Source organism: Vicugna pacos, chromosome 10, assembly GCF_048564905.1.
Source record: "Vicugna pacos chromosome 10, VicPac4, whole genome shotgun sequence".
Lineage (NCBI taxonomy): Eukaryota > Metazoa > Chordata > Mammalia > Artiodactyla > Camelidae > Vicugna > Vicugna pacos.
Window position 1 is genome coordinate 41,994,338 of NC_132996.1, and position 19,811 is coordinate 42,014,148.

A 19,811-nucleotide genomic window follows, 5' to 3' on the forward strand; every position below is an offset into this window, starting at 1 on the left:
GCGGGTGGTCCAGAAGAAGCTGCTTCAGAGGCAGGTTTTATGATGACTTGTGAGGACAGGGACACCAGAATGTGTCAAGAACTTTAGAACCAGGGAGGTCTTTTGATGCTCTCTGGTCCAACTTGCCATTTTATAGATGGGAAAAGTGAGATCTAGAGAAGAGCAGTGCCCAGTGCTAGAGTTAACTAATAGAAAGAGCAAGAATAGAGCTTGAGTCTTGATTATCCATCTTGTGCCCATGGCCCAATCATCAGAGTGGAAGAAATGTGCTCCTGGAGTCCCAGAGACCCCGGTTGCAATAGTAGGTGCTCTACATGTAGTTTCTGACATCAGTCCATTGGATGGTTGGGGATAATGAAATGGGACGCACACGGTGCTGGGCATGGAGCACAGTCTCAAGAAATGCTGGTTTTCTTATTTCACTCTATCTTTTTTTTTTTTTAATGTGCACAGAGAGTCAGGCATAACTTTACCCCTGCCTCTCCTCACCCCACCCCCAGCGGCCAACACTCCCTGGGTTCCCTTTTTTGAGGAAATTCTTACATAACAAATTTGAGTAGAGAAAACTATCTTATTTAGAGAACTCTTCGCATTTGCTTCCGTCTTTGCTACCTACCCGAACGCTACACTCTGCTGACAGTGAGACCAAATTCAACTTTGTTCTGCACTCTCTTGTGCGGATGAAAGCTGGTGATACGTAAAGAATCGTTACGCCTCATCAGGTTTCATTTTAAAGTCCATGACTATACCTTTTGAAAACGAAAACAAACTACTGACTATCCTGGGGAGGGCTATAAATCATGTATTTTTATTACCTCAAAAGACCACCAGAAGATGAGCTGTAATATTTCAAAGGTGACAGCAGTCTGTATGAATGAATCTCAGATGGGTCCGCATTATACTTGAGCTGATAGAAACTGCAGTAGGGTTTATAGATTTTTTTATAACAATATTTAATTAAAAACCCAGGCCTTTTGGTCACCACTTTCGAATCCAATAGGAGGCACTCAATAGTCTTATTAAGCATCCTGAGTTAAGGTTGTATCAGGTGGTGGGTTGCAGCGTGGGGCAGAACGCTTCCACCTCTTCTGGGGCCACAGGAGCCAGGACGCACAGTACCGCAGGGCTCCTTTAACTGAGGGTCCAACACCAGGGCATGTCATGAACAGCGTTGTGCACGGACACAGAATTTGGAGATCTCCTTGTTTCCATGCTCTTCATGGCAGCATCAGTTAGACCGTGTCCAACATGGTCATAGGATGGAAAGGTTATGGAGGGCTAGGACTGGTGCAGTGAAAACAGTGCTGACTTTGAAGACTTTGAGACTGCAGATTCAGACCGGGCTCTGATGCTTGCTGACGGTGCCTTGGGCAAGTGACCTGGTGATCTCTGAGCCTCAGTTTTCTCATCGCGACTTGGGGACATCTACCTCCTGTAGTAAGCAGTCAAGTGGAACGAGTGGGGTGATGAGTTCTTCCTGTGGAGTGCCGAGCATAGTGTCTAACAGGTAGAAATGACAGATATTTATTGTGTGTTCACCAGGTGCCCGGTGTTGTTCCTGACTTTACTCTGTGAGGTTGACAGCTATTCGCCTCTTACTCATTTTAGTATCACCCTGTGCCTAATGAAGGTGGGTTTTTGTTTTTTGTTTTTTTTTAATCCATTCCCTTCAAGTAGTCAGCTTATCTGCAGTTCCTCTTAGAAAAGCTTCCTAGACTGATTCAGACCTTCAGGTTGAGGCTGAACTTGAGTGTGTTCAACTTCTATTTTGAGGTTCAGCCTCAAACCTAGGCCTTCTGTCCCCTAGATTTGGGTGAATATCTCACTGGGAGAGAGCGCCCTGCTTCAGGCAAAGTACCTCGTCACTTGGGCAGAGGTCAGATGGCTTTTCAGGCTTATGGTTAAAACCCTCCTTGCTTTGGGCTCACTCACTTTCTCTCTCTGAGCATCAGTTCATTCTTTTTTTTTTTAAGTGGAGGTACTGGGAATGAACCAAGTACCTTGCACATGCTCAGCGCGCGCTCCACCAACTAAACTATACCCCCGCTGCCCCCATTCTGTAATTAGGAAGTTGTTTGTTTCTTGGGTTTTTTTGTGATTATTCATAACTGTTTAGAATCTTATTTCTGTGAACAAAATGCATTTGTCTTAGGCTCGTTTGAAAAATCTCAGTTGTTTGCTATTTCTTAAGATTTTCTCAGGATATCCTAGCTCGCTGAAGATGTTAATTCTGTTTTGATTGTCTGTATAATCAGATTTGCTTTTGAAGTACTCTTGAGTCCTATTGAAACTGTCTACAGAGTTGTGCCTTTCCCTGAGGATGGAAAGGCAGTCTTTCTTAGGCAGATGTGTTACCACTCCATCCTCCATCCCCATCCTGAAAGCAGGGAGTTTGTCAGATCCTTTTTTCCATCCTCTTGTCTCAAGGGACCCCACTGGACAACTCTAAACACTTTACTTTCTTTCTCTCCCCCTATTATTTATACCACAACGTGTTTTTTGTTTATCTAGTGCTCGCGTGATAGATAAACAAGAAAGATAAGATTGTGACAGTTTAATTTTCTGGTACAGTTGTCAACTTTCCTGCTTTACTTTGGTTCGGTCTTTTCCTGGACTGGTACCAGGCAATTATTACATACACAGAGGTTGCGATTACCAGTGGTGTGAACTGAAAACAAAACCAACCCAGAGACAAATCAGCAGAGCGGCGGGGGCGTGCAGCCACGGGTCCAGGTGACTCATGGAGAGCAGGGGTTGCATAAATCTAGGGGAGGCGGATGCCTCTCAGCTGTCATCCAGGGGCCGGAGGAAGATGAGCCCGGAGTTTGTCTCTGGGAGGAGCTGACAGGGTCCCGGACAGAGAAGCAGTCGCTGCCAACGGCAGCCTGGTTGGCAGCTGTGGCCCATGGGCTGGAGGTTGAAGTGCCTCTAAGGCAAGTCCCGACTAGTTTCTCATCTTAAAGAATGGCTGGGCCTCCCAGCAGGATGCGGTGAGCTGGGTGTGGCTGTATCTCTGTGAGTGAAATGCCAATGTGATGTAGCCTTCAGCGCCCCTGCTCCCATCCTTTCGCTTCACTACAGCTGAGTGATACTTTGAAAACAGAAATCGGACTGTGTTATCACCATGACTCAGGCCCAGGCTCCTTCACGTGTCCTGCCAGGCCTGATGGGATCCGGCCCAAGCTTATCTTTCCAGTTTCCCTTCAAATAGACAAGGCTCCATCTTCTGACAAATTCTTCTCCAGCATTCTCCTTTATCTGGTATGTCTCTCCTCTCCCCTTTATCTATTCCATCTCTAGTCCAGGTCTTGAGTGAGGCATCATTTCCACAGCAAATCCTCCTCTGACCTTCTCAGACTAGGTCACATCCCCGTTAAAAGATCGACCTTCTTGGTAGAACTTACAAGTTTCGCTCAGCGTCTTGTCAGGGTATGAGGTCCGGGACGGTGTTTGCTCACTCCTCTGCCTCAGGGTCCAGTAGAGGGCTAATTGATGCTCCTGGAGTTGCACGACTAAATGATCCCCTCCCTCCGGAACTCTGCAGAGACGAAACGTTCACCTTCTGTCCCCCCACCTGTCTTCTCTGCCTGCAGAATTCCTGGTCATCTTTCAAGATCAAGCTTAACGATCGCCTTCTTTGAGGTGCTCTCACGATCGTCCTCTGTACTAGGCCCGGTGGGCTCAGTGGCTTAAACCAACCGAAGCTTGTTTTGAGGTCATACAACACGTTCATCACTCTCACCTGGTGACGCGCTCCTCACTCAGGGACGCAGGCTGAAGGAGCCTCTGCCTCTGTGCTCCCGTATTTTCCAGGACAGGAAGAAGAGAGTGTGTTATGCTGGATGCTGGCTCTTAATGTTTCCTCCTGGAGGTGGCAAGCCTCTGCTCGGATTTCAGGCTCAATCCTGCAGCCATGCTTTACTTGGAAGAGGATGGAGAAGTAGAGTTGTGTGGTTGTATGGAGGAGGGCTGTGGTGTTGGGTGAACAATACTAGCGCTGACCAGCCCCCTCCAGTACCTGGCTCTTCTTGGTGTTCCCGACCTCTTACTTACAGTGACCTTTTCTTCCGCCTTCACGTACTCCTGTGAAAGACCTTGTAATGAACAAAAACTAAGTCCCCTCCCAAATCTTAGTGTCAGCACGGTGCTCTGTGACTCTAGCCCTCTGTGACTCTAGCCCTCTGTGACTCTAGCACCCTGTGACTCTAGAACTCTCTGACTCTAGCCCTCTGTGGCTCTAGCTTTCTCTAACTCCATCTCCTGGCTTTCCAGCTCACATACTCTAGTACCCTCACTGTAATAATTATTGGCCTCTATCAGGGTTCCTGCTGCAGTTAGGGTTCCCTAGGAAGCAAACTGAGGCTGGCATGCAGGAAGTTTATCAGGGATGAACGCCTGTAGGGGAAGGGAAGGACAGGAGATCGGGCAGAGGGAGGAGTTAGCTCCATCTCACTGAGTGCTCTGAGTCTGGGATAGTCCTTTATCCTGATGATGCTGAGATGAGATAAAGGAGAACCAGTCTTCACTGAAGGTTGCCCTCAGGGTGGGAGTGCGACTGAGGGTGAGGCAGCTTGCTCCAGGCAAGGGTAGTTTTTCTGAAATGCTAACAGCTGAAGGTCATTAGCAGGCAGTACTTGAGATAGCGATGGGGTGGAGGGGTGATATTCTTTAGTTCTGAAGAATGATCTGGGCTCTGCAGATCCACCATCATGTCCAGTCCAGTTCAATGGTCTACCTCTGTTGTCAGAGCCTCCCTTCTGACCTCAGTGGCTGAGGTTCCTTGGCACCTCATTACCATCAGCTCTTTACTTACAACCCCAGTTCCCTTGTTTTTCTTTTTATTCATCTTGTTTGTCTAAAGACTCATCTGTGATTACACCTAACTTTCCAAATATCCTGTCCTTACCCCAAATACCTGGATAAGCCTGGAGAAAAACACATGGCCAGGCTGACTGCTCTCACTTAACATTTATGGCCCAAATCACATGAACCTCTTCAGCTCCCTTCTGTGTTCCCTAGTGAATTCTCCTTCCTTCTTCCCAAAGTGACTCTTTAATATTCTCCCTTCTTTTTAGACATCCGATACTTCCTTCCTCTCCAGTTCTCAGATGTTACCCTCTCTTCTCATTTCACTGAGAAATTAAAAACAAGCAAATGTGAACCACTTCATCTTCCCACCACCCAATATGCCAACTTGTCTCCACCTCTTCCTTGATCACTGGCTTTCGTTTTTGTTGTAAAGGTAACTTGCTCCATTTCTGGACTGGAACTCAACTCCTCTTGCCTCTTCCTGGACTTTACTCCCGCAAAGATCTGTTCTCTTGCCTAGATCATGTTTTCATGCATGTTGAATCGTCCTCAGCAACGTATAATCTGCTGTGATCTTTCCATCACAAGAGAGTCTTTAAACAAGACTCTCTTTCAATATGTCAAGACTCTCTAGAGCTACTGCTTCAATTTTATTCTCTTTATGGCCAAACATCTCAAAAAGTTTGCCTTGTTTCATGTCTCCTTCGTCTTGCCTTCTGTCTTTAATTGACTACAGTCAGGCTTTACCCTCCATCCCCACTCTACTTCCCCAAAACTACTCTTACCAGGTCAAGGTCAGCAGTGAACTTCTTGCCAAATTGAATGTTTAATTCTGGCAGGGTTTTTTTTTTTTTTTGGTATGTATATATTTTTGATTGAAGTATAGTCCATTTACAATGTTGTGTCAGTTTCTGGTGTACAGCATAATGCTTCAGTCATACATGAACATATATGTATATTCATTTTCATCTTAAGTTATTACAAGATACTAAATACAGTTCTCTGTGCTATACAGTATGAACTTGTTTATGTTTGTCTGTCCTTATCTTAGTCAACTTTCTCAGCATCAGGTGACAAAGCTGACCATTACTCCTTTACTGACACACCTTTCCTCTTGACTTTTATGATATCCACTCTTCTGTAAAGCAAAATGCTTAAATGATGTAAGGACCCAACTGGTTAAAGAATTCTAATGCCTTAACTGCCAGAAGGATCTGAAATACATCTCCTGCTTATGTGCAGGTACTGTCCTAGCTCAGATTCCTGGGGTGTCCCTTCCACACCCTGGCTTGATGTAATCGTCTTGTACAGTTTTCGCATTCCTGTTGTCCATTTGTTGCGGAAGCACACGGTACTGTGCAGGTAGAACGCTTTGTTGATTGCCTGCATTATTTCACTGATTCCTGGCGCTTGTTTCTTACATTATAGTTATGGAAATCTTACTAATGGTGAATCTTCTTTCAGGGTCCCAATTATCCCATATTCACTTTCATTTATAGGCGAACAGATCCTTAGCACTGAATGGAATCTGATGTTATTTCAGGGGGTTTTATTAGGAAGTAAATCCATCTACTTTTACTTTTAAAATAAATGTTTTCTAGTGATTCAGTATAGCTGTTTTTATCTATAGTTTCTGTACATGAAGAGTGCTAGTGTCAGTGATTACTTAATAGTAACACTGTATTTGACTAGTTATTTTCAAAACGCTTTCATGAAGTAACTTATGGTGAATAAGAGTTGGACTTCTGAGTTCAAATCCTGGGTGTGGTGTGTTCTAACAAGATGACTTACTGCTAGACATTTAACTTCTTTAAGCGTCTAGAAAATTGAGGGGAGTGCTATGCTTCATGCATGAAATTGTATGTGGGTTAAATTAGATGGTGCGTCTGAAGTTGGAAAGCAGTAGGTTTGGAACTCACTCTTACGACAAACTGATGAGGATTCTGGGATGCAGGGTGGTTAACTGCAAGTCATCTGCTAATAGTTAGCAGAGCTGGAACTAAAACTCATATGTTCTTTTTTTCTCCCTGAAGAATTCTTGGTTTATTGGATCCATCTCCTTTTTCTTTTCCTTTTTTTTTTAAAATGGAAGTATAGTCAGTGTAAAATGTTGTGTTAGTTTCTGGTTTATAGCATAGTGTTTCAGTTACATATCTGTATATCGATATCTGTATCTCTATATATATATTCCTTTCCATACTCCTTCATTATAGGCTATTATAAGATATTGAGTATAGTTCCCTGTGCTGTACAGTAGAACCTTGTTGTTTATTTATGTATAATAGTATTTGCAAATCCCAAACACCCAGCTTCGCCCTCCCCACCATTCCCCTGGTAACCGTAAGTTTATTTTCTATGTCTGTGAGTCTGTTTTGTTTTGTAACTAAGTTCATTTGTGTCTTTTTTTTGTTTTAATTTAGATTTTACTTACATGTGATGTCATATGGTATTTTTCTCTTTCTGGCTTACTTCATGTAGAATGATGATCTCCAGGTCCATCCATGTTGCTATAAATGGGGTTATTTTATTATTTTTTATGGCTGAGTAGTATTTCATTGTATAAATATACCACAGCTTCTTTATCCCGTCATCTGTTGGTGGACATTTAGGCCGTTTCCATGTCTTGGCTATCGTACATAGTGCTGCTATGAACATGGAGGTGCATGGGTCTTTTCAAGTTAGAGAACTCATGTGTTGTATTTTGGATTCCCATGCTGTGTTTATATCCTTCCCTCTCCCTGGCCACCACACATTAGCAGTCTGAGTAAAATGAACATAAAGCCATCTTTGAAAAACTCCATAGAAGATTCATCTCTGTGCTTCAGGCTGTAGGTTATTTTCATTCTTATCGTGAACTTTTTATGAGAAAATGGGTGATACTCTGACTCCCATTCCAAAGAGAAAAAGATTTCTTTGTTGAATCAGCTGATTATGCTAACACAGGGGATGCATCTCCAGGTCAAGGGACGAAAGGCATTGATTTGCATTAGACAAGAGCTGCTGTCTGTATTCACAGTACACCGTGGGAGAAAGTGGCTATGCCATCAATTTCTAACAGATGGATTCAAGCGTGTCTTAGCATGAAAAACAAGCAGGGAGGGGCTGGATTGCCTTGATCACTCTTGTTAAAAGCAACACCATATACAGTGGACACCACATAAATATTCACTGGTATCAATTCCTGGACACAGAACTCCTTGATTTTGGACATTATAATCAAGTGTCCTCCTTGGTAAAAGATTAATAATAATAGGGTCAGTCTTCCTACTTCTTGGGTTCATAACTGGTGTGTCCCACTCTGCATCTTCATAGAAATATTTGCAGCTCAAGATGAGATCTAAATTGAGCACCAGCTGAATTGGCACTTAAGCTTCTGTGTTGAATGCATCTGGCTTTTTCCTCTTGGCTTCACTAGGCATTCGCCTTTTTAATTTCACTGTAAGATGGTTACATTCTGGTTCCGTCATTCGACTAACCGTGACACTGCTGCTTTTTTTCTCCTTCAGATATAGATGAGTGTGCGGCTAAGATGCATTACTGTCACGCCAATACTGTGTGTGTCAACCTGCCCGGGTTATATCGCTGTGACTGTGTCCCAGGATACATTCGCGTGGATGACTTCTCTTGTACAGGTGAGCGTTAAGAAACAAGGTTGTTTTTCTGATTCAGTCCTTCTCTGCACCAGATCTGTGTGTTACACTTCACTCCATGTACACAAAGTCCTATTTTTAACTAACCAGTTCTTCTCCTGCGTTGTTTTACCGTCACACTTCTTAGGGAAAAAGTGTTAATAAGAGAAATTTTGTCTGCATAATTTATTCCCACTCCCAGTGTTTCTGCCTCTGTGTGTGTGCATGCACGCATGAGTGTATGATGTGAAATTGAAGTCCTATTTGCCTGTGGTAACACTGAAGGACTTAGAGACATCAGTTCCCCAAAGAGAAAAGTATCTAATTGTTTTCTTTCCATCATATTGAAATGCTTTTGTGTATGAGAAAATGTACTTTGTTCTCATTGAGAAAGACAAGAGGTTAAATTTAAAGCGGTAACAAGAGTACCTGGTGGGCAGGGATTGGGTGTACGGGTGCCAGCCAAGACTTTTCATTGACATCCGCTTATTGTCAGTTTCCCTCCCCCCCACTTCCCCTCTCACTGGGCCGTCAGTGCTCAACTGGAACTCCAGAGGCTGTGGTCGTGCCTCTGTGTGAGCAGTGCTGGCTTTGTGGGGCATTTGGTTTGGGGTTCCGTTATCATTCTAGTTATGAATATGGAGACGTGAATGCAAAATAGTTAAAGTAGTAAGATTCTGAGTCTGTCTTTTACTGGATTAAACATCTCTACGTTCTCAATCTGTAACCTGTAAGAAAAGGGCTCCTGGAACCCAGGATTTCAGTCACGCTGTACGGTTCTCTGACTCTTACATCTTTCTCTTTGTCCTAACGACACTGGCATAGCAAAAATGAATTCTTCACTCAGAATGGAGTCGCATCTTTTCCTAATATATTTTATTTTGAATGGTTTTTTTCAGAACTGCAAAAAATTGTAAAAGTTGGGTAAGCATGCTTGTCTGTCCAGATCCCTTTGCTATTGGTTGTTATATATTTCTAAGTTATTATTCTTCGACTAAGGGGCTGGTGATCTCAGACTGAGGCAAGTTGCTGACTCCTGCAGTAGGTCACATCTCATTTATCTGTCTCTTACATACAATAACAAAATTCCCAAAGAAAAAAAGACAGATTTCATCAACATAGCATGCTGAGATCTAAACATTTTCAGGGGACAAAACTCATTTGGACCTGTAAACAGACACAGTCTAAACTCTGTGATGTTATAGATGACGATTGCTCTGTTCTCAGTGGTCTAAGTCTTGACTTCTGTTAACCCTGACATGAGACGAAGGCCATGAATATCCTCCCGACACAGCTGTGCAGTATCATGCAACGCAACCCTGTTGAAGGCTCTGCTGGGTGAAAAGAGCTGGTTGAGATTATTATCAGAACACCTAATGCCTCTGTTCCTCTTTCACAGAGGGAGGAAGGCAAGGGCTGGTGCTTGCTGAAAGGCTGTTAAGGGCAGGTGCTCTGCCTGGTGGTTTATACATATGAACAGGATGGAAAATGTATTACTTTAAGAACCAGCTCCAGAGTTACTTTTAGAAAGAGAACTGTGTTGTTTGGAGCAAAAGGCAAGGGTGTGGGGTATCAGTGGATTGGCAGATGTAAACTGCTACGTACAGAATGGATAAATGACAAGGTCCTATGGTACAGCACAGGGAACTATATTCAATGGCTTGTAGTAACCTGTAATGAAAGAGAATATGTCTATGTATGTGTGTGTGTGTGTGTGTGTGTGTGTGTATGTGTATGACTGAATCCCTGTGCTGTACACTAGAAGCTAATACAACATTGCAAATCAACTATACTGCAATTAAAGAAAACAAGAAAAAAGTTCAGCAAGAAAAAAATCTACACACAGACACATATTTTATTTTGTTTATGTGTGTGTGTGCTTTGTCTAAGAGAGAACAGAAAAGTTAGAATGGAAGAGAGGGAAAAAAAGGGAGGAGAGAGGTACCAGTCACAGGGCGGAAGGCTGGGTGCTGTGGAGGACGGGGCAGCGCAAAGCGCTCGGGGACACGATAGCTGGGAGGACTGTAAGGGTAGGACTGTGTAATGTGAGGGTCTTGGTGGTGGCGGTGGTCGTTTGCTGTGTAGTATGCAATGCAAGTCTTCCTCATGACCCTCCAGCCTTCAGCAAAATCTCCCACCTTGAACGCTGGGTGAGACCTTACCTCTTCCTACCCCAGTGGAATGCAAGTTAACACGGGGGACAACAGAAATGGTCCACGTGTGTGTAGGACATCATGACCTCAGAGGCAGAGGGAACCATTATTAAGTAACCATTCCTATCCTTTCTTACACTTGTATGGACATACATGCATCATGGTCACCGCGGCCTCCTCTCAGGGATGTCAGAAGTCTTGACAAGGGCTTTGGACGTCCCTCATAGGTCACAGAATTGGGTAGAAGATGTATTCCCCCTTCCCCCCAAAATCTTGTATGAGTCCTGAATTGCTTCTTATCTACTGCCCTGTTCATTGCACACCTCTGTTTTTTAAAGTTTTTTTTTTTTTTTGAGGGGGACAGGTAATTAAGTTTATTTATATATTTATTTATCTTAATGGAGATACTGGGGATTGAACCCAGGCTCTTGTGCGTGCTAATAAGCACATGCTCTGCCACTAAGTGGTGCCCACCTCGCCCCCCACAACAAGTCTCTCCAACTGAATTGTCTGTGGTTGGTGTTTTCATTTTCACGCGCTTACCTCGCATACCCTCTCCCACCCCTTCCACTTGGTCTCGCAGACTCAGCTTTCCACAGAGACCCCATTTAGCAAGGTCAACCACAGACTCCATTTTGCTCAGTCTTATCTTCTCATCTCAGCAGCATTTAGCAGAGCTGACTGCTTCTTCCTCTTTTAAACACATGGTTTTCTTGACGTTGGAGACAATGTATTTCCTGCTTTTCCTTCTATCTCACTGACTGATGGTGCAGTGACCCAAGCTGTTCTTCCCCTGCTGATGCTTTAAAGGTTAGAGTACTGTGGAGCTCTGCCCTGGACCCCTTTCTCCTATTCATCTACATCATCTTTTTAGATGCCTTCTTTCAATCTTATGACTTTACAGCATCTCTGTGTCAATAACTCCTAAATTTTTATCCAGTTCTGATCTTTCTCCTGGGCTTCTGAATCATGTATTCAACTTGACATTTGCACATAGGTGTTTAACAGGCATTTTGTATTAACATGTATGAGACAGAACTCCTGATTTCCTTCCACCTCTGCAGACCTCCTCCTCTCCCAGTTTTCTGCATCTCGGCAAACGAAAGCACCGTCTACCCAGTTTTTCAAGCCAAAAGGCTTGGGCCGACACTTGACTCCCTTCCTCCTCTTGCCTCTGCACTTTCAGTCTGAACATCTGACTTGTTGACCCTACCCTCCACACCCTGTCCTAAGGCTGTCCACTTCCGTCTGTGTCATCTTCTATGGAACAAATGAGACTTCCGCAGTGGTTGTCATCCTGGACCTTCTGCCCTGGACTTGCCCCACTATAACATGCTCTTCGCAGAGCAGCAAGACCAAAGTTTTAAAACGAGGAATCACACAAACCTGCCTAAAGCTCTCGTGTAGTTTTTCATTACAAAGAAAGTCAAATCCATTTTCCTTATTTTGATTGAAAACCAAGGAGGGGAGGGAAATAGCTCAGCGGGAGAGCGCATGCTGAGCATGCATGAGGTCCTGGGTGCAACCCCCAGTACCCCATTAAAACAAACAAACCAACCAACCTTGTATGACCTCTCCTTTCTGCCTCTCTGACTTTATCTTGTCCTGTTTCCATCCTTGTCCACTATGACTTTTGACTTTTTTTTTTAAATTCAACAAGCTTGTTCTGCCTTAGGACCTTTGCCTGGGCTGTTGGCCCATCTTGGAAGTCTTTTCTTGAAATCTGCCGAACTGGCTTCCTTGTCATTCAGCTCTCGGCCTAAAAAGGATCAGCTCAGAGAGGCTTTCTCTGCTTCATATAATTAGCTGCCCATTTTTCTGTCATATCACCTGATTTTAATTCTCTGACTATCACTTATGACCATCTGGAGTTTCTATTGCTTCTATGTGAATTTGAAAATGTATCTCTTTCTATTAGGCTGTAAGCTCTCAGAGCAGAGACCTTTTCCTTTTTGTTCGCTCCTCTGTCTCGGCTCCTGAGAACCAAGCTGGGGACAGAGCAGCTCAGTAACTACTGAAAGAGGGAATGAGGACCCTGCTTGGCCTTGGGCTCATTGTTTAAAACCTCATTTATAAAATGCTGCTCATGTCTGCTATACCTGCAGGTTATTGTGAACATCAAATAACACGTGTGAAAATATTTATCAGGGCCTTTGTATAGTTAGGTTAGGATGTTCTGTAGTAACAACCCCAAATACGAGTGATTTAAAATAATCAGGTTTTATTTCTTGCTCATGCAATATGTCTTTCACTGGTCAGCAGGGGTGCTGCGCTGCTTCTCAGAGTTATTCAGGGAGATAAGCTGGTGGAGTTGTCACTGTTATGAACATTGCTCGTCACCAACACAGGGAAAAGAGAGCCTGGAGGGTCTTACATCAGCTGTTAAATGTTCTGACCAGGGAGTCACACTTATCCCTTTGACCTCCAAATCATTGACTGTCACTAGTCACCAGCCCTCAACCAACCACCAGAAGATGAGGAGATGCTGTCCTATCGTGTGCCTGGATGGGTTGAGAGCTAGAAACACTTGGTGAATGGTGCTAAGAAACACCAAAGGGACTGATTCTTAAGAAATATTTCCTTTGACCTGAGGAGCTACGGATTACAGTATCCTTTTTTTTTTTTTTAGTAGCAGTTCACAATGTAATTGAGAAAGCAGTTTCAAAATAATAAGTATGATACTGATCGCATTGTACTAAGTGCTAGGATGGATGTTCAAGCAAAATGCAGCAAGAAAAGGGCGCGTGGTTGTCAGGGTGGCGCAACTGGAATGCTTTTGCAGACCAGGAGGAGCTATTGGAGTTGACCGAGGCATGTTAGCCTGCATGTAAAGTAGGAATTTGCAGTCGGGCGTATGGATAAGGATGAGCAGAGCTAAGAGACAAGCATTCTTCTTGAAGGTCCTTTCTCCTCTGGACCAGGTTCAAGGGCCTCCATCAGGCACTTTCGTAGTAAGCTGCAACGCTGACATTCACCTTGGTGTCTTGAAAACTAGCCTCTGAGGTCAAATGTGCTCTTTACTCTCCAAGGCAGAGCAGATCCTGCGCCTCTAATCTCTGTCATTTCTTTACTGGCAAAGAACACTTCTTCCCCCAAGTGGTTATTAGCCTGGGTAATAAACGAGGTGTGTAATGGATGTCTTCCACCAGTGTGACGGTGTCTTTTCAGGTGCTTCATCTCCAGAATACAGTTTGCTAGGAGAAATTGACAGGCCTGAAAGCATCCTTTTGTTTGCCCCGAGTTCCTGACTCGGCATTTCTCAGCATTGACATTCTTATTTCCAAAGATCATTCTAGTCTCTCTCCCAGATCAGTGAGTACCTCCTGCCTCTATTCAGCTGGTTTTTAAGTATGTAGAGGTCATTTTTTTTCTCCTTTTTTTCCAATTTTATTTTTCATTGAAGTGTGTTTGATATGCCTTAGTTTATTTCTCCTTTTTTTTAATGTTAGTTTGTCATTTACTCTGATGCTAACATTTTAGAAGTTAGTAGTCATATTGAAAATTTCCATTCAATCAAAAACGAGTAAGCCTAGAATTAAAGAAGGTATATCAGCTTTGGTGATATATTGATTTATTGAATTATTCATTCATTCATTTACTCATTTATTATTTCATTCATGTATCCAGTATACAGTTAATGTCTTTCGTGAGTGTTACGAAATCTGGCCAAAGAGATTGGTGACAGTGACCTCTTTGCCCAGGGTTGTTCATGGTTCGTGAGGCAACATCTTCAAATGAGAAAATGCAAAGGTTCATTCGACATCAGAGATGTTCCAAGTTTGCCAGATCAACCCCTCTTCAAAGTCTCAGTAGGGTCTAGGTAGGTATTGGGTATTTCACATCCTAGAGTGTTGGCCTTTGACAAGTTCCAGAGAAGGAACCCCAAAATTGCTTTCCCAGTTCCGTGCTGTGACAACAGTCCTTTTAGGAAGGCTGCACCGGAGACAGCAGGTGCCACACCTGCTGCTGGAGGGGACAGATAGTTGATCAAACAGAAAAGAAATACTACCTCTCTCCTACTTTTTTCTGGTTGAAAAGTGAAAACAGATTACAGCTCAAGGGATAAGAGTTCTGAGGATTCAACACTGGGGATAATTATCTAGAACTCGAAAGTGTGCTACAACTTAATCATTAGACCGGGAGCTGGGGTTCCCTGACATAACCGTGTATTGATTATTTATGAGGCTCCGTACGTTTTTCTAGGAAAGTTTCTGTTGGTGAAATCTACAACTTCGACCTTTGACACCGGGGGAGGTTTTGATCTTGGAATTTGTATGTGAGTCTTTGTCCTGTGAGAGATCCCTGAGTTGCTCTTGCTCTATTATGGATTTTGAAGCTGGAGGAGTCTCTGAAATTGAGGGTTGGGGAGGGCTGTTCTACTCCCTGGACCCTCTGAGTTTTGAAGTAGTCAACCTGCTTGATTTATTGGTCTCTGACTTCTGTTTATCCCCACTTAAACTCCCTGTGTTTAGGTTGTTTGATAAGACATTACCGTTGGATACGCAAGCAGCTTTAAAGGAGGCTGCTTGTGATTTACGATAAAAGCATGCAGCACCAAGACAGGTGCTTGGCAGTAACGGGTAAGCACTCATTTTTATGCCAAAAACTTTCTGCAAAGGTAAGAAATAAAGGGAACAAGTAAGATAGCAAATACCATCTGTGATTTCTGTGACTTCACCTAAAGAATTTTTTTTTTTGATACATAAAGGTAAAAACAGGAAAAAATTAAGAGGCTCCTCTGAACAGAGACCATGGGGTAAAAATTAATGGTATGTTTGGTTTTCCAGGCCCAGTTTAGTTTCCCATACATAATCCTGGGAAAACCAAAGACCAGATATCTACTGCATTTAGCCAAGTTGTGTTAAAATAATGCTAAGGTTTGTGAAAGCCAGGAAATAAGTCTTAGGATATCAAAGGGCGTTTACCTAGAGATTTCAGCTTGGAGGATTTGTCTGGTGTTTGACTTTGTTGAGTTTAACTGAGAGGTTTTGTTTTTCTTTTTGTTGTTGTTGTTGTTGTTGTTTTTAATACCATCACGTATTGAAGGATCTGAGCCGCACTGGCTGCTGCAGACCAGCTAGAATAAATGATGAATCTTGCCCCCGGGGTGTTTGTGCACAGACCTGTTAAGTACTGTGTTGCCCTTGACGCAAATTCATCACGGAAGGCTTGTTACTACTTCTGTACACTCCATTGCTGGAGCTGTGCATTCAGAATCACAGCTGGGATTTCACATAAAGGGTTTTGATGAAGGATGCTTCAGCACTTACAGCAGTGTTGAGGCCAGCCTTTTGCAGCCTGGCTTACAGCCACATTTGAGTTGACGCAATGAATGGACCTTTTCTCTTTACTAACCCAGCAAGCTATCATATATTCTTTATTTCTTTCTCAAAGGCTTGGTCGATGCATATGTGTAACTGTTTCCATGAGTTTCTAGGGTATAGTGAAACATCTTTGGATTATGTTTCCTTTATGTGAGATAGTTGAGAATATACATTCATTATTCTCAGGCCAAAATGAAAGCTCTAAATTCTCATGATTAAAATCTAGTGTATACATTAGTGTATAAATTCTACTGGTTTCAAGCTTTGGCTGTGCTGCTTTTTAACTTCATGAATTGGACAACCATGTAAGTTCTCTGTTTCTTCGTCTGTGTCCTCTAGACATCTCTGTAGAGCTGTGGAGGGACAGAGTGAGACAGTGTAGGTATATCAGTTCAGCTGATTTTAGTTCAAAGAATAATTTAAGAAGAACCCAACTCTCCTGGCTTAAATAATAAATTCATTCTCTCGTTGCAAGAAGTCTAGGATGTTGTTTTCAGAATTAGTTAATTTAGCTGCTCCATGACATCATGAGTGACATAGACTGTTTCCAACTTTTTACTTTGTTATTTTCATCGTGATAGTTTGGAAGTTGATCTAACTCCTTTCAAGGTCTCAAAACGGTTGAAGTCACTCCATGCATCAGATCTCAGCTTAACCACATCCTCCAAGTCAGAAGGGAAGAGAGGATTTCCTTTAAGACCAAGAATAACTGTCCGAAGTCCATCCCCAGCAGATCTATTTTCATGTTTCATCGGTCCAAGTTATTTAGTATACCTATTACTAAATGATGTCTTAGAAAAGCAAATAGAAGAACCTTGAATCAAGAGTTATCCCTGAGGTAGGGAGGTCCTAGTTTCCTTTAAAGGATTTGGCTATCTTACATCTAAACAAAATGTGGGTTCCACTGTTGAGGAAGGAGAAGAGGAGGGTGTGTGTGTCTGTAGATCAACAATTGTATAGGTGGCTGACAGCATCTATTAAAATATACTCAAAACTTTGAAAACTATTTCAAGTATAAGAGTAATTAAAAGAAATGCAGTTAGATGCTAATTATACTCAATTTGTGTATGTGCCTGTCTCTGTAAGTGTTTTGGGAAATAGGCCCCTTTTCTTACCTTGCTGATAGGAATGTAAATCGATCCAAACTTTGTTGAGGATACTTTGACAGTATATGTCAAAGGCCTAGAAGTATTTATTTTTATAGCAGCTTATTCTAAGGAAACAATTAGTCACAATGACTTGTGTGAGAAGATTTTCACTGTGGTCATTTATTCCACATACTATTTATATGAAAGGAAACTAGAAGCAGCCTAAATAAGAACTAATGGAAGTTTGATTAAATAAATATAATATATGCATAAATTGAAATACAGTGAATTTTAAAATGATGTTTAGAAGATTATTTAGTGTCAATGAAAATTCTCACCATGTAGTGTATCTGTCTACCTAGTACGATGGCGATTTAAACTAGGATGTTATGCTGTTTTCCAATTAAAATAATAAATACATGAAAACGATGTATGGGTCCACACAAACACGTAGAAACATGGGCAGAGAATAGTCCTCCAAATCATTAGGTAACAGAGTGTCTGTGAATAAGATTGTACATGATACCTATTCTTTACACTTTATGTATTTTCCGAATTTTCTATGAAATGGAAAAAAGGCAGTGAATCTGCATTACGTGTTAGTATCAGAAAATTGTTACTAAAATATTAGAAAACAGAAAATGCGAGATAAAGGTGACATTGAGTTTATTCCTCCAAAATCTCCTAAGTGTCATCCTACTAAATTAAATTTTAAAAAATGTTTATGACTTGGTTGTACTAATGCCTTTCATCCTTGGTGACATAGATGATGAGTCTGAACTAAAGAGATTAAAAACAAGGACTTTGCTTCATTGTGTTCCCAGGTAATTTGATTGACCAATATGGCAGTTGAAGGACATGTGCAATTAGGATGCTGTTTTTATCCTTTGAGGGTCCTAGAAGGTGCCCTGATAGGCAGGTCCTGTCTACCCTATTTTACTTAAGCCCTTCTGGCAGGGTTTCCAGATCCAAGGCAGTTAGTCCAACTGTTTTTTTGTTTTTTGTTTTTTTGTTTTTTTCCTCCTGGACTGTGGCCAAAGTCAAAGAAAGATGCTCAGGGGAGTCAGAAAAGTCCCCGGATTTCCATAGCAAAGCCACCACTGGGTGAGAATCAGGCAGCAGATTATAGCTCTACCCTTGACACCAGCTTGCAGAATGAATGCCACTGTCTCAACATTTTCCTTTGAACCTTGAAAGATGAAGTTTTAATGACCTTAGTCATTCTCAGTCAGAGGAGCTGGGAGTCCAAGTAAGATTTCTTTTGAAGAGAGTTCAGCTTATTAAAACAAAACATAATCTTGCAAAGTACTACTTTTCTAATTCTGTGATTCTGTAAGACATGATTCCTGACCTCTCAGAAATTACGGTCTCTTTAGGGGACATACAATTTACATTTTAGAAGAATAATTTTATAGGGCATACAGCTGAGGTAATAAATGCTGTGGAAAGAGCACTAGTGCTGGGAGAAAGGAGGGTATTAATTCCTTTGTAGTAGAGAGAGCGTGTTTCCACAGGAGGGTGTCTGAAGGAGTTTGAATTCCATGTTGGGTAGGATATGGAATAAGAGAATGAGGAAGTAATAGGATGCCTGGTGCTTTGGAAATAGATCCATCTCCGTGTTGATTGACCTACGATGTGACCTGGAGGTGACGCTGGTAGAAGGGTGAAAATCCAAAGACTCTGAGTTAGACAGACCTGGGTTCCTGCTCCAACCCCAGGTGTTTATTAGGAGCTTCAGCTTGAATCAACTTCTTGAAAATGGACACATCTTCCTCCCAGATTCTTGGGAGGAATAAATGAGATAATAACTATGAAGTGAAGAGAGCTCAGCACAGAGCAGTTAGTCAACAAATGTTAGCTATTACTGCCTCTGTTTTTCAGATGAGGAATCTGACTTGAGATACAGGGCAGTTACAGAATTGTCCTCAGCCACAGGCCTCGGAAGTGTTGGAGTTGGGTTAGGAATGCAGGCCTTCTAACTTCAGAGGCTCAGATGCAGCCTCCTCGGAGCTCTTCTGAAGATGTCTTTAAAATCCTAATGCAATATGGACTGCAGACTCAGTAGACATCAGCCATTATTAGAAGGACAGACAGAGCCTGGGCCTTGGGGCCGAGAGAATCCCATTTAACCAGCAGCTCTGTCCTTCTGTGCTTTGGGATCTTGGGGCAGTTCCGGAAGTGCTCCATGTCTCTGCTTGTAACACCAAAAGAGAAGGCTGGGTTTTAAGGTCTAAACACATGAAAGAGCCCAACCAAATGACTGATTCTGAGGAGGTGCTCAGTGTTGAAGCCCGAAGGCCTGTTCACAAATTTCCTTTTCCCCATTTTTTTTCACCAAGTGGCTCTTGAAGCATTTTCAGGGACACCAATTCTCCTTGAAACACATTTGGAGAGTTGCTTCCCTTTAGAAACTCAGTCTCTGTAGACAGCATCCAGATCCTCTGCGAACACAAGCCCACAGTCAAACGCTTTGGGCTTATGGGTTCAGAAGACTGACAAAAAGTAGATTCACAAGGGTCTGTAACTAGCATTAATTCATTCCTCTATTTAAAAAAAATATCACCTTGGGAGTCGTTAGCTGAAGTTGTTTGTAAGTTGCTGGAGACCAGAGCTTTGGAAAATGTTCTGTAAGCTCCCTGAAGGCACTGAAGATTTTCTTCTGAGAAAGGAAGCCCCCTAAACTGAGAACACCTTTGGCATTTTTCAGCTCTGGTGTCTGGCATCTGGTTAGTCCTTAGTGGCAGCCACAGGACAAAGTGCTTTCAGGAAAAGGAGTGAGAGGTCAGAAGTTTGGTCTAGGTTGAACTC

The 19,811-nt window shown here is 42.5% G+C and overlaps 1 protein-coding gene and 1 long non-coding RNA gene across 7 annotated transcripts in view; one reads left to right on the plus strand and one right to left on the minus strand.

Moving 5' to 3' along the window:
• NELL1 (neural EGFL like 1) overlaps nt 1-19,811 on the plus strand; it is a 745,741-nt gene that overhangs the window by 352,701 nt on the left and 373,229 nt on the right. For all 6 annotated transcript variants that reach the window (XM_072969672.1, XM_072969674.1, XM_072969673.1 and 3 more), the window contains one exon: nt 8,316-8,441. In XM_072969672.1, coding sequence (XP_072825773.1) covers nt 8,316-8,441 — 126 coding nt within the window. The remainder of the gene's footprint in view (nt 1-8,315; nt 8,442-19,811) is intronic.
• LOC140698743 (uncharacterized) lies at nt 786-4,160 on the minus strand. Its single transcript, XR_012076629.1, has 2 exons — nt 3,743-4,160; nt 786-1,500 (listed from the first exon to the last, which is right to left on the minus strand). It is a non-coding gene; the product is annotated as an uncharacterized lncRNA (long non-coding RNA).